Raw genomic sequence first — 14,863 nt, forward strand, 5'->3', positions numbered from 1 at the left:
CTCTTTTACCAGAGGGCTGTCCTGGTGTTTGGAGGAAGGAGTGTGTGTGTTGGTGGAGGCGGGTGATGATGGCGTTTCTAAGGACAGTGGAGGTGAAGTGTGTGTAGGCGTGTCTGGAGAGATGAGCAATGAAGTCTTTGGCTCTGTCCCATATTCCACTGCAGGTATCTAAAGCAGATACAAAAATGCAATAATATTTAACAATTCAAGTGTTGTCGTATTACTATGCATCTACGATTGCTATGCAATCAATACGTGATCATAAACACAATATGTAAAATATTCTCATTTTCTACATTGTCATATTACATTTAAAATAATCATTTGTCCCACTTTATAATAAAAGGCCTTAACTAATATGTATTCCACTGAAATTAAACATTTTACTTATGTTTGATTAAATACATGCATGTAATTACATCTGTAATTCATTTATGAAATTACATTTGTAATTACACTGTTGACCATCCCTTAAAATTTAACCCAACCTTGAACTACCCATACCACCAAACCTGTACCTAACCCAACCCGTATCCTACCTCAAGAGCTCCAGAAGCTTTCATTTTATATTATGTTAAATATTTAAAGTTTTATTGTGATGTAAGTACATAATAGTTAAGAACACTAAGTATAAAGTGGGACTTAATAATTTACTCTTGTGCACATTTATTATTAGAAACTATTATAATGTGCTGTACAATTAGAATTGTGAACGATGAAAACAGATGATAGCTTTATAAAAATTAACATTTTTTTAAATTAAAAAAGTATTATTTTTATTATTATTTGATCAACCCAACTTCTTAGGAGCTAAAGATCTCTTTTGGCATGCCTTGCTTGGTGCAGCTTTCTCACTGGGTTCTTTTTTTCACATGGATTGCTGGGATCTTCTGGCTTTTATTTTCATCAGTTTTTAGCGGTAAGGAGTTATTCATGAGTTAGAATTGTCTTGTTATATTTCTTAATTTTGTTTGGCCTAAATATCGTCCCCTTAATCGAGTTTAACAAATTTTTAATTGATAGCTACTTTGTTTTATTCTTTTTAATAGTGTAAATGTTTCTCTTTTTTGTATATATTTGTGCATTATTCTGATTACACTTTTGTACATTACATTAATACTTTTGTTGGCAGTTCTGTTGTCAGTCTTTTGCTTACACCCTCACATTGTAAAATTTTTCCTTATAAGTAAGTTTCGTGAAAGTTAGGACAGATAGGCGTGCACTTTGTCTACGTCACAAATTATATTCCTGTACTCCACTGGAAAACAGAAAAGTTTTTACTCAGGCGACCTAAATGTGTCTGGGGGATCTGCAATCTCAATATATGCGAAGCAGCCATCTGCTTATACAGTAGTGTTATCTCTCACTCAAGTCACATGACATGACATGGAAAATACTAACTTTAAAATATAATATTTAAAACAAAAGCTCATCATTACTAATACAATTTAATCAAATGTAATAAAATAAAGATGTTTAAATTGGTTCAATGTGACGTCAACCTCAACAATGGGCAGCAGGGGGCGTGAGAGTACCGTGGTATGCCACAAGAGTTTCGCGATATGTATCGTGGTTGGTGTATCGCGATATTTCGGTTCCGTTTGTAATATCATTACACCCCTTCTAATTAGATACATTTTTGTACAACATTATAAGTAATGTACTGTATACCTAAATTCTGCTATTAATCTATCAAATTGATCCAACTTAAGAATTAAATTGTATTAGGCCCAATCCCAATTCTACCACTTAACCCCTTCCCTTATTCTCTTTAGCTTGAAGGCGTAGAGCTAAGGGGAAGAGCTAGATACCCCTTCAAATGGAGATTTTTCAGGACCACACTTTGTTGTTTTGGTAAGTTTAGATAGATGAATATGGCCACTGAGTAAATGCCCAGTACAGTTATGATCTTCTTTCCACATTATAATGTTAAGATAACATGATATTGTTTCCTTCGGTGATTTTCTGAAGATAAATACAGAAGAATATCACAACTGGAATAACTACAGCAGTATGATGTAAGAGATTGCGATGACATATGATGGCGTGTTGCCCATTTCTTAGGGGTACATTTTTTCACATTCTGTTTTAAGGGCCAAGTGGAAGCGGAAGGGGTAGAGGTACAAAAATAAATTTGGGATGGGCCTTAAAGGTGCAGTAGGTGATTGTCTACAGAAACATGTTTTGTTGTGCTGGTTGAAAGTCTCTTCACAGTCCAATAGTAATGATTAAAGTAAATGATCTTAATGTGTTTATATGTATTTTCATATTCTGGGTAAGGCATACGACTAAAAAATGTTCATCCAATTAAATATTGTCAGGCAGACAAATTACTCAATTACGACAGGTAACTCAAACTGTCAAAAAATTTAAAATTGAATTTCTGCGCAGCCTCTTTAAATAGACATATGCATCACTCATGCGCACACGTGAAGCACGCATCTACAGCTGACAGAGCTATGTCATCCGCAAACTCTGACCTATTTTCTGAAAGACCAGCGTGGCCTTGTATGCATGAAAAGAAAGATTGTTTCTGAAAGGGCTTCTGTCAAAAATGCAGAATCAAAACTTTTCTAAACCCTGAATCAATCTCGGAATTACTTTTGCACACTGGTGGGAAGTGCAGTGGAGGTGTTATGCAGATCAAAACAATGATCTGAAGGGTGACACCACGGCTAAAGTGTTACGTTTAGACAGGTATGTTTTAAAACTGTTTTAGCCACGCAAAGCTTATGTAGACTGTGTTCTTGTTTATGAATGGGTTTATATGCATGGTAGTGTTGTTCAGCCACTGAAAACGTCCAGCAAAAGATTGGCTATTTTCAAGTTCATGGAGTACTTTTTACAGCATCGATTATATAGTCCAGGGGTGCTCAATCCTGTTTCAGGAGATCTACCTTCCTGCAGATTTCAGTTGCTACCCACATCAAACACACCTGAACCAATTAATTAGGACCTGAACACCACGTGATAGCTACAAGCAGGTGTGTCTGATATGGGTAGCAACTGAAATCTGCAGGAAGGTAGATCTTCAGGAACAGGATTGAGCACCCCTGATATAGTCGGTTAAATACACCTGATAGGCATTCGTTTAGTTGTTCAAGTGAAAAAGGAAATGAAAACAAGCGATGTATGAGGATCAGTGAGCACAACTGAAAATGACTGATTATATCTAATCAGTGCGCGTTCGCGTGTTCATGACTTAAGGAGGCATGGCTTTGGACAGCAGGGGAAGGCTGTAAAATATCTAAGCTATTATGCTCATGCTAGCATTCTGGCAGATCACCTACTGCACCTTTATGGTGAACAGATGGGTTCAACAAAAAATATACCATTAATTAACAATCTCATAACATTTCTGTCTTTAAGTTGATGTAAAAAAAAAACTATTTCCTTTGGCGAAAATGAATTAAGTTCAATAAAGATACTTTCTATGTACTGTACTAATGAATACTTTCTATGTACTGTACTAATGAATGTCTCAGAGTAAGCTAATCAATGAATTTCAATGGATTAAATGGAGAATTTCCCCTCACCGTGTTGTCAGAGCTTGGGCTGTTGTGAGGTAACTGATGTGTGTGTGTTTGCGCAGAGGCCTGGATGTGTGTAGATGGGGAAATCAGGATGCTTGTGTTGTTAGGACTGGGCAGGCCATTGAGGATACGCATCTGCTGGACGTGACCAGAGGATGGGAGGGCAGTGCTCAATAACACTGGCGACTGCAAGGTCTGCACAGAGACCTGACCAGCAACTGGAGTCAAAGACACTGGAGGCTTTGGCCTGACCTGACACACACAGAAATGAGAGAACATCAGTTTGTGAAGTGACTAGAGAAAAAATGTTAAAGCCAAACAACCTAAAAATGAACGAGGTGTCAAAATAGCAATTGTAGTAAATATCACACAGCAGACCTTTTAAATGTACATTTTTTACTTATAGAAAACAAATCTCTAATATTCCACAATAGCCTTAATACCAATAGTTCTACTTACAGTCCACCTACTGTTCTTTTACAATACTTTACACCAGTTACTTAAAACAAACTAACATTTTATTAAGTATGTACAACCTTAAACTTATCTATATCTAAACATCCATCAAGTTCTAAATAAAATACAAAATAACAACATAAGAACTAGCTTTCAAAAGTTAGGGGTCAATAATTTAGCTTTTTTGGGTATTAAATAGATAATGTTTACTAAGAAAAGATGCATTAAAATGATCAAAGGTTACAGAAATTTAAAATGCTGCAAAGGGTTTGTACATTTCAAGTAAATTCTTATCCCTTTATTCATTTATATGCAACACAATATAACTGTTTTTAATTTTAATCAAATAAAAGCAGCCTCACTGAGAATAGAAATCTTCTTTAAAAATTACCTTGGCAACCCAAAACTTTAGAAAGGTAGTGTATGTGATAGAAAAATGATACAGGATGCATGATTATGGTTTTAACAGCCATCTTTATCATATACGACTACATGAACACAAACTTCATAAACCACAGCAAATACAACACCACAGCTTTCTGCTGGAGAGAGATCAGGGTTATGGATCATTTTACTGTAGGGACAAAAGCAACAGCCAAAGCAGGGACGTCAAATCTTACCACTATCCAAGCACACATAAATGAAACCCAGAGCAAGAAAACAATGTAGAGAAAAAAAATCCAAGACACATAAAAGCACACTAACACTCAGCGGTGAGGGTTTTTCACTAGTCCAGCCAGGCATTAGGGTGTGAAGGGTTTCTATGGAAACAAACCTGCGGTAGAGCGGCTGGCCGTGTTGTCTGTCTGGTTGGTGGGACAAACTGAGGAACTTTGATAGGTTGGGAGGCAGCTTGCACCTGTGACAAGACCGCCCATTTAGACAGCCTTACTTTACTAACCTGTCCAACATGTGGGCTTTTCACACTTGAAATAGTTAACCCTGGGTCATTCTAAACCCTCTGTAAAGGCAATCCAGGGTTTACTTTCTTCTTGTTATACACTGTTTATAATTTCCAAGGGTTAACAATTAATTCATAAAAACAATCATAACCCTGGGTTAACAATCTGGATATTTGGTGTGTCAGTGTGATTGACTGGACAAACGCACACAGCAATTTGTCGACATTCAGGCTAAAGTATGCACTATTATGCCTTTCCTGGATGCATTTTTCAGAGCAGGCCAGACTAAAAGTCTTCAGAAGTCCATTATACAAACTTTTCATCACCATTTTCCAAACTGCTTCAATTAAGCATTTCATAACCCTGGGCAAAAAGCAATGCCAAGCCAGCTTCTAAATTACAAGCATAAAACATTCCTCTTGCTGCGGTTAAAAGCTGTGTTTAGAAAGGTGATCACCCGGGGTTAAGTGCAGTGTGAAAAGCCCCAGACATCCTAGAACAAATAACTTCAACCATTTAAGCCACAAACAGAGGAAAAATATAATAAAACAACTGTGTCTAAAGAACCAACCATAAGCCCTTAAGATCTAAATCAATTCAGACAGCCCGAAACTGCATCCCACCGCAAATGTAGTCAGCAAAACAAGCAGGCATAAGAGAAGAAAACTACTGTTTTACATTTATGTATTTGCCAGACACTTTTATTCAAAGCAACTTGAAGGTACACTTTTGATCAGTTCTTGCTTTCACTAGGAATCAGACCTACAACGTTGGTGTTGCTAATGCTATGCTGTAATATATAAAGAAAGGCAAATATAAAAAGGGTTAGTTCACCAAAAATAAAAATTCTGTTATTAATTACTCAGGTCACTTTTTTAGACCTTCATTCATCTTCAAAACACAAATCAATATATTTTAGATGAAATCTGAGAGCTTAATAGACAGCAATTATCCAGACTAATAAGACCATATGCCTTCAGTGGTTCAATTAAAATATTATCAAGCTACAAGAATACTTTTATGCACACGTAAAACACAGATTCTTCTCTTCAGTGTCAGTATAGAGTGCGCATTCGTCCCTCATGAAATTCTAACTGAATCATTGAAAACACATGAACTGTTTTGAAATTTTTTTTAACATCTTTCTGGATGTTTAATGAGTCTGGACTACTTCTGTCTTGGAAACACAAGGAAGCTCTTAGATTTCATCCAAAATATATTAATTTGTGTTCAAAAGATGAATCAAGTTCTCAAGGGTTTGGAAGGACATAAGGGCGAGTAATTATTGACAGAATTGTACAATTTGGGAGAACAAACTAGCTATAAAGAGAGACTGTCAAATTACTTACAACAACAGTGCTATTGGATATGACTCGCACTGGCTCTGCTCCCTGATTGCTCGACTGGATGACTGGTTGGAAGTTTACTGGGGACTTCTGAGGATCTGCACACGAAGGGCTTGCCAAGAGCGTGTTGCCAAGGGTTGTGACCACTGTGATGGTAGGTGCTGGTGTCATGATGATCGGTGAGGCAGGCGTGGCAGCTCTCAACACCAGAGGTAGAGTCTTTGAAGCAATGACAGGGGTCACAGAGCTCTACAGGGTCACAAACACATACAGCATTGTAAACTTCATTTTTTTCTTATATAGGTACAGTATTGACTTTTTTTGCACTTAACACTTTGTAGCATACTGTGACCTCTTTAATAATGCCACCAAGCTACTGTGAATAGTGATTTTTTCCCCAAAAATAGCATATTGAAAGGACAAAATCTGCCAGACCTTTTTTCAGCAGTTACTTAAAAAGATAGTTCACCCAAAAATGCTAATTATGCCATCATTTACTCCCCCTAATTTTTTTGTTCTGTTGAACAAATAATGATATTTTGAATCTGGTAATCATTGACGTCCATAGTAGGAAAAACTATGAATGTCAATGGTTAGAGTTTTTTTTGACATTCTTTATATATATATCTTATTCAACAAGACAAAAAAAAAAAAAAAACTCAAACTGGTTTGAAGGAAGTGAAAAGTGACCAAATGAAAACTTTTGAGTGAACAGGCCCAGTGTGGGATGGCCCACAACTATGGGGTCTGTACTAGAGCCCACACTAGAAGACATACCACACTAATACAATGAAGGCCTAGTGTGGGCCAACTTATTCGGCCCCTTAGCAGGATCTTGAGAGTTTAATTAATGGCTAAATGAATGTTGATGCTGTCCCATTAGTGTTGGCCCTGCATGGGCAGCCCTCACCTAGTCCCCACAACATCCTTACTAGGCTCTCACTTGCCCTGGATTGGGAAGCTCCACTTTAAAGTTTGAAGATTTGAAATGGTCTTTCACATGTTTTGTATCTATATTAGTGATACAGACACACATGTTTTACCACATTGTCAGGCAGCAGGCACATTTATTATTCCTCTTATCATTTGTGTGTGTATATCTATAAGAACAGCGTAGAAAATCACCTGACAGGAAGCAGAAAACAATATACACAGAGCGGCATGGCCACACAAAAGGATCTTCCAAACTATTCTGTATTGTGGAGTTTCCTTTGTCGGGACATAGCTTTTTAGAATACACCTGCAAGCTGGTGTATTATCATTGTTTTGGATTGTATATGCAGTGGGGGAAAATGTACTCAAAAATCTTTTTGTGTGGTTTTGTGTGTCAAATCTATCTGTTGGATTCAAGTCAGGTGATTGCGTGGGCCATTCTACAGGTTGATTTTCTTCCTCTGACACCATTCGAGTGTTTCGAATGTTTCCTTGACTGTGTTTTGAATCACTGACTACTTTTACATAAACATCAGTAATTAAATTATTTGCCCTAATCTATTTAAGACAATATAAGATTTAGATGTTTCGTTTACATGAGTCTCTTTTTGAATGTTCCTTTAATGATCCCGTTTTACATGTTATAGCACATAACTCCATTAATGTCATCGCGTCACCACGCTATCCGCATTTTTCATTTTTAATTTGTCAACTTTAACTGCAGTTTGGCACTTTCACTTTCATTCAGGAACATTTCATGCACGTCCCTGTGACAAACGAGTCAATGGATACAACTATGAACTGCTGGAAGAGTGTTGTTTTAATGGAAGTTCATACCGCATGGTGAATGGAAGAAAAAAAAAAACTCTGTATTTTACGATGCAGGTGTCTGTGCTTTACACTGACTCGGTAGGTGCAGAGAGGGTCAAACAGCTGTGTGTGTGTGTGTGTGGACTATCCTGTCGCAAAAAAAAAAAAACAAGTCCTACACGATGGTAATAGTTCAATTTAAGTGTTTACATGGCTGTACTGCACTTCAATAATGCGACTAAATCTTAATGTCTTAATTCGATTTCTTTTTAGTTGGACTGTGACCTTAATCAGATTTAATTAATTAAAAATCACTGTTTACATGGTAGACTCTTAATCAGAGTATTAATCGCATTAAAATCGAATTATTGGTGTCATGTAAACGTTCTCATTGTCTTGCTGAAATGGCCATGTAGATGTTGAACTGAAACAGCTAATATTATTTACAGTGATGAAGGACAGAGGGTAGCTGAATAACTAAGTTTTTCACTCATCATAGCACACGTGCTACTGATGATATGACAATAAAAGTGATTTGATTTGATAACTACTAAGAGGTTTCAGCTGCAGTCAGGGCTTTCCCTGCCTTTCTACACATCCTCTGTGTTTAATACTTTTTTTTCCTGTGTCATTTAATTTTATTAAGCATAACCTAATTCCTATACTACTTAATATTGTTTATTTGGATATATGGATTTCTTGTGGTTGTGAACAATATCTGATGAAAAATTCCAGTCAACAGCACCTTTAGAAATCTGTTTGCTGAGAAGAATGGTAACATGTTCAATACTTATTTCGCCCACTGTACACTGGTGGACTATCATTTTGGGATTTTTACAGAATACCTTGATTTCTGAAGTGTTTAAGGGTACGGTGCATTGAACTGTATGTTTTCAATAAACTGAATTTCTTTTTTTATTGTGTTGTTTGTGAATACTCCTTTACTACTACAGTTCTTATTTTGTCATACCTTTAACACTTACAGAACTCTCAAAACCTAAAGTCTGAACTATTTCAAACTTTGTAACCTGCTGTTGAGGCTGAACCTCAGATAGCAGAACTTCATTAAATTAACATTCAAAAAACGTAAAAAGTTGAATTTTATCATCCTCAAATAAGCCTGACTATTGAGCCCACAGCATAACTACATGCGAAAAAAGGAATCTTTTCCAAGTTAAAGTTTTTGTCCAAACCCTCACCTGAAATGTCTATTTTGGAAACAGTTTCTATTACTTACAGTTAAACCAACACCATTAAATTGTATGAAAAAAGATCACCTCAGGTACGGATTATATACTTTTTTTCAGAGTTAAATGCTACAAATATGAATTTTATTATAATTTTACGTGACATTTATTGCCATACTGAAAGCAGCAGCAAATAGTTTACCTCAGATCTTGAAAAATTTTTACATATTTAAAAATGAACTTTAAAATGGTGACTCATTTATCAGTCACTCAGTATGTACTTTAAATACAGTTAAAGAGGTTCAATATATATATATATATATATATATATATATATGTATATATATATTTATATAAAATCAAATTCTAAACCTTACCATTTCTTTGAAGTGCAATGGACTATTGTGTGCTTCTGAATAGCTGTGTCTGCTGCAGACAGTTAAATTAATTGTCGCTGGAATCTTGTTGTACTGCATGTTGTTAAGAATGGTGTTACACTGTAAGGCATTAAGCTAATGTTTACGATTGCAACATTTATATTATTTGCTAATTAAATACCACCTAATGCGACTTTTAACTCTGTGTTTTATGATTTAAAAGACTCAAAAACTTACATACAGCAACTTTAAAAAGCAGAATTACTCTGTGGGCCTAGTGAGGGCTTACTGTAGGCTAGGTGTGAGCTGCCCACATGAGGCAGCATTAAGGGGCCAACGTTTTGCCAGTAAGCTGCATTGGCAGCCTGCTGGGCACTCTTGTGCTAGCCTTAAGTGGGCCCATTAAGAAGCAGCACAGGCTTGTTCGCAGGAAGTCTAATTGTATAAAAAAACGCAACCAATACATTATTAAAAATTTCTCTATATTTTATAAACTTCTAAACAGACCTTTATTGTATTTGTGGGCACTTTTTGTCATTTTGGAGTTGATGGCTCGGCTTGGCATTCCTTTTGTGTTCGCAGACAGAACTCAGTGTACCCCATTGTACTCGATGCACTCAAGTATTGTTTGCTGTGTGCTGCGTGTGTACCTGTGGAGTGGTGAGGCTAGCAGCAGGCAGAGGCGTCTGTGTCTGCGTGATGAGCAAAGTAGACGTTTGCCCATCGGCTTGTAGCGTCTGCAGCTTCATATCTTCCTGTTTCACCAGTAGATCTCTCCTTAACTGCTCCACCACCTTTTTCTGAGGGAGAAAGAGAGAACAAGCGCCTGTTCATTTTTTTTGTGTGTTCTGTCACTCGTACCTGCAATGAAGTCTCTCTCACTCACACCCTCTCTTTCTGCCTGCTGTTGATAAGAGAGTTTGTGATGTTGGATTTTGGCCCATTTGAGCTGACAGCAAGTGGGAACATGGAGTCCCTACAGCTGAACATCACTCTCTCTTTGTCTCGGTCTCTCTCAGGCAGGAGGCCAACAGTATTCTGCCTTCACAAACATCTTAAAAGTGGTTAAGGAAACTGAATTATGGCGTAACAGGAACATTTTGCAGTACAATATTAGCATTACCATAAATTGTGACTGAATTATGTTTAGTAAACAGCTGAAAGGAATGCCTTTGCTTCAAATTAGCCTTTCTTTGTATGAAAAAGTTACTTCAACATTGATTGATTTCTTGTGTTCTGCCTAAGAAAATGCAGCATGTTAGGAAATGTTTAAACTTCAATGTTTTGGATACACTCTCACTTTAAGTCTAACTGACAGATTTAAGAGTGTTTGTGAACATCATTCATTATGATACTAAGACATCATTTAATTTAGTGCTAGTGGCAAGGAAATCTACCTTTAAATGCTGAATTTTCATATGTTTAAATTAGAGATGCTCATAATAACCGATTAACTGTTAACCGAAAGGGTGCGTTTTTTAACCGATTAATGGTATCAGTTACATGAATAAAAAATATTATTTGATATATTTTTATAAGGGGCCGATCACAGCGAATGCGCATGAGAGGCGCATCTTTTGAACGGTTTATTAATGGCCGCGAGCGTTTGTGCGCTGTTTATGTGCCATGATGCTCGCATTGCGTTTTTGCTGTTACATGCTGTGCGCTCGCAGATAAAATAAAGTAAACTCAGAGCAGAAAAAAGCATGTTACATCAGTTGCGTCTATTACATTCTTTAATCAAATCTATTCAGGGGTGGTATTTTCACTGAGGTGACAGCAGTGTTTGTGTTGTCAAGATGACTACAAAGAACTTAAAAAGATGGAGGAGAGACTTGTGGTCATTGTTTCAAGTTATCCAGAGCTGTATTACTTTAAAAATCTTGAGTATCCAAATATTATCGAATGTTACAATTATAACAACAGCAGCACTCGCACACAATGTGTAGCTGATTCAGGAGCCGATCACAAACTGAACGAGCTTTTCTGTTCTAAAAACACGAGGGGCATCACACTGCCTTTTTTGCAGACACGAAAAATGAAGCGGCGTGTGCTTTTTATGTAACTAGGCAATGACTGAAACATCTGGCTACTGTGCCAGAGTGTTGCTGTTAATATAGTAATAATTTTAAATTTTCCAGCTTATTAAACATGTTGATATAAAACATCATATGTAAACAACGTATGCTATTATAGTAGCCTATTTTTACAAAAAGTCAACATATGCGCCTTGACATTGCCTTTCATCCCACGCAGCGTGCACATGAACCGCATGTGAAAAAGGAAATAAAGCTAAAAAGTTAAACCAGATGCTCAAGATATAATCTTTAAACTAATGACACATGTATAAAATGTTAACAGAGGTTTGTGATATGATAATAACAGCGGAGCAATAATTAAATGCATATTTTCTGTGAAGCGATCAATTTAAGGTAGCCTGGTATTTTTATTTGACAGAAAAAAAAATAAAATTGGACAAACAGCCTATGCTGGTTCTTAAAAAGAATTCCTTCAGTGTTTTTGCTTTGTAATCTAAATTTGCTATTTAAGCGAAAAATATCTAGGGCAGGACTATTTGTTTTATTCTTTTTATTTAGTTTATTCTTTTTTTTTATGCTGTTGGAAACACTGCAGGTGCTTGAAGATGTTCTGTTCTGTATGCTGTTGTTTGCATGTTCAAATAAATCAGTATTTTACACGCAATATTTAATGTGTCAGACACAAAATACACACGTCAATTTTTTTATTAAATAATAATTTAATAGTAATCTGACCATTTAACCGTTAATATTTGGCAGTTGTCGGTTGACAAAATTAATCGAAATGAGCATCCCTAGTTAAAATGTATTCATTCATTCATTCATTTTCTTTTCAGGTTAGACCCTTTATTAATCTGGGTACACCACAGCGGAATGAACCGCCAACTTATTTTTTTACGCAGCGGAAGCTCTTCCAGCTGCAACCCATCACTGGAAAAGTTTAAGTTTATGGTATGATCAAATTATCATTTATATATTTAATTTTAAATGAGCTCACATCAAATAATAACTAAATCGTTACCCCTTAGAGCAGAGATTACCAAACTTGTCCCTGGAGATCCGGTGTCCTGCAGATTTTAGCTCCAGCCCTAATCAAACACACCTGAACAAGCTAATCAAAGTCTTACTAGGTATACTTGAAACACCCAGGCAGGTGTGTTGAGGCAAGTTGGCGCTAAACCCTTTAGGGCACCGACCTCCAGGAACGAGATTGCTTTAGAGGAACATGCTGAACTCTACATTTATATAATAAACTCTTATTGAAAAATCAAAACAGAAGTACTTTAGTTATGTCGGTCTAGTGGATGATTCAATCAAGTAACAATCATCATACATCATGAAATGGAAATCGTATGAAAAGAAGTACCAAAAACAAACAATCCAGTTAAAAATAAATGCATACTTACAGAGAACTGCTATAACTGTAAAACAAAAGCTATCGAGAAAACAGAATAACTCGTATGATCATTCCTCACATTCTTTGCAATGCATTCGAATCGGTTTACTCTTTAATAGAGTTCAGCCTCAAAAAACAAAAAAACTTGTACAGACACACACAGACACACATGAGCACGTTTACACAAAGCAACACCAACATAATATGGATCCCTCATCATGAAGAGAAAACTGAAGAATGGGGAAATCAAAAGTTTGAGAGCGCCTGGCTTCACTCAATGCAGGCTACAAATGTGCATTACAGCTTGTTTGTGTTCAGCTGAGTATGTGTTGATTCTGTAACCAGTGAAGAGCGAGTGACAGTTACATTAATGAATACTGAACACAACCCCCAAGCACAGTCCTCGCACTGATTACAGCTTTAACAGGCTCCATCCACCATCTGTTAGACTCACACACTCCTAGATCTGGGAGAATTCCACCGGACACCGAATGTGTGCGAGCGTGGAAAGCAGCGCACTTTATTAAATAGAGCTGCAGGCTGGTACATTTCAGTCGCTATGATTATAGAGCTGACCTTGTGTTTCTCTTATTCCTTTTTCTCTGCAGAACGACAGATGATCTCAGGTGTGTTTGTCTTCCGTTGATGGCAGCTGCTCTGTTCTGTTACTTTAAAAAGCTTTGAGACGCTAATTAAAATTCTTCTCCGCTGCAGCGAGACTACAACACAGCTTTTCTCCATCTCCTCCACAGAACTTCAGGTTCTGTGCAGTAAACTCAAGCGAAGGACAGTATGCTACATAATCATCTCCAGACATTTAAGGGATAGTTCACCTGAAAGTGACAAATCCACCATCGTTTTTAATCACTTTTGACATGTTACAATCCAGTTTGAGTTTTTTTTTGGTTCTGTTGAACACAAAGGATAATTTAAAAAATGTTGAAAACCTTTCGCCACTGACTTCCAGAGTTTTTCTTTTTCCTACTATTTATGTCAATAGCTACACTCCAAAAAATGTTTGCTGCTTGTCCAAATTACTTATTTAAAACGAGTTGAAGCAACGCAATTCTGAATATGTTTTAGGGACAACTATATGGTTTTATGTTCAATCCACTTAAATTAGTAAAAAAGATTAAGTCAACTTAATTGATTTGTGTCAGGACATTTTGAATTATTGCCTAAATAAATGCTTAATGGAAACGACAAGATGTACGGCAAGATGAAGAAGTGTTAAAAAAATGCTCCTGAAAAAATGCACTCACTGAGTAGTTTAAACTTTTTATCTGATAAGAAAAATGTGCATAAAGGAAGATTATAAAATAAATTCCAGCATATGCATAAAAAAAAGTTGTTTTAACAGATGTTTATGGCAAAAATGGGCATGATGGGATGGAATTAAAGGTCCGAAAACATTGTAAAACATCCGAAGTGTTGCTTTGGTCATTCTAAAATACCCCAGCCAAAGTATCGTCAACGTGGCTCAGTATTATTACCTCAGAACCCAAAGAGTGTCTCATGCTAGGTCTGGGCAATTAATTGAAAAGTAATCAAAATTGACATTCAGAACCTATAATCGATCAAACTTTTCCAGGTCCATTTTTTTTTCCAAATACTTTGCCTATCACGTGTGGAGTCTGGTCTGTTTATACTTCTGCATTGAACGCATGCGTATGGTCCGGCGCAGCCTTCACAATGTCGCATATCCATCACCGTGGCTGATGCAAACCTCTCAAAATATGTAACAACACGTCGTGTTGACGCCTAGCACAAGCTCTGTGATTGGTCAGCTTAATTGCGGTGACGGGAAAGCAGTGATTCTATTGGATTGAGTGTTAACAAGTGTTGCCAAGGCTGATTTATACTTCTGTGGCCACTTTGCAGCCA

At 36.7% G+C, this 14,863-nt stretch overlaps 1 protein-coding gene and 1 long non-coding RNA gene across 2 annotated transcripts in view; one reads left to right on the plus strand and one right to left on the minus strand.

Moving 5' to 3' along the window:
• phf21aa (PHD finger protein 21Aa) overlaps nucleotides 1–14,863 on the minus strand; it is a 40,301-nt gene that overhangs the window by 14,717 nt on the left and 10,721 nt on the right. The window contains exons 5-8 of the mRNA NM_001328015.1: nucleotides 10,195–10,344; nucleotides 6,241–6,486; nucleotides 3,537–3,785; nucleotides 10–168 (exon numbers count right to left, since the gene is read on the minus strand). Coding sequence (NP_001314944.1) covers nucleotides 10–168; nucleotides 3,537–3,785; nucleotides 6,241–6,486; nucleotides 10,195–10,344 — 804 coding nt within the window. The remainder of the gene's footprint in view (nucleotides 1–9; nucleotides 169–3,536; nucleotides 3,786–6,240; nucleotides 6,487–10,194; nucleotides 10,345–14,863) is intronic.
• On the plus strand, nucleotides 1,045–3,784 carry LOC141375415 (uncharacterized). Its single transcript, XR_015495994.1, has 2 exons — nucleotides 1,045–2,161; nucleotides 3,311–3,784. It is a non-coding gene; the product is annotated as an uncharacterized LOC141375415 (long non-coding RNA).

Source organism: Danio rerio, chromosome 7 (assembly GCF_052040795.2).
Source record: "Danio rerio strain M-AB ecotype USA chromosome 7, GRCz13ab, whole genome shotgun sequence".
Lineage (NCBI taxonomy): Eukaryota > Metazoa > Chordata > Actinopteri > Cypriniformes > Danionidae > Danio > Danio rerio.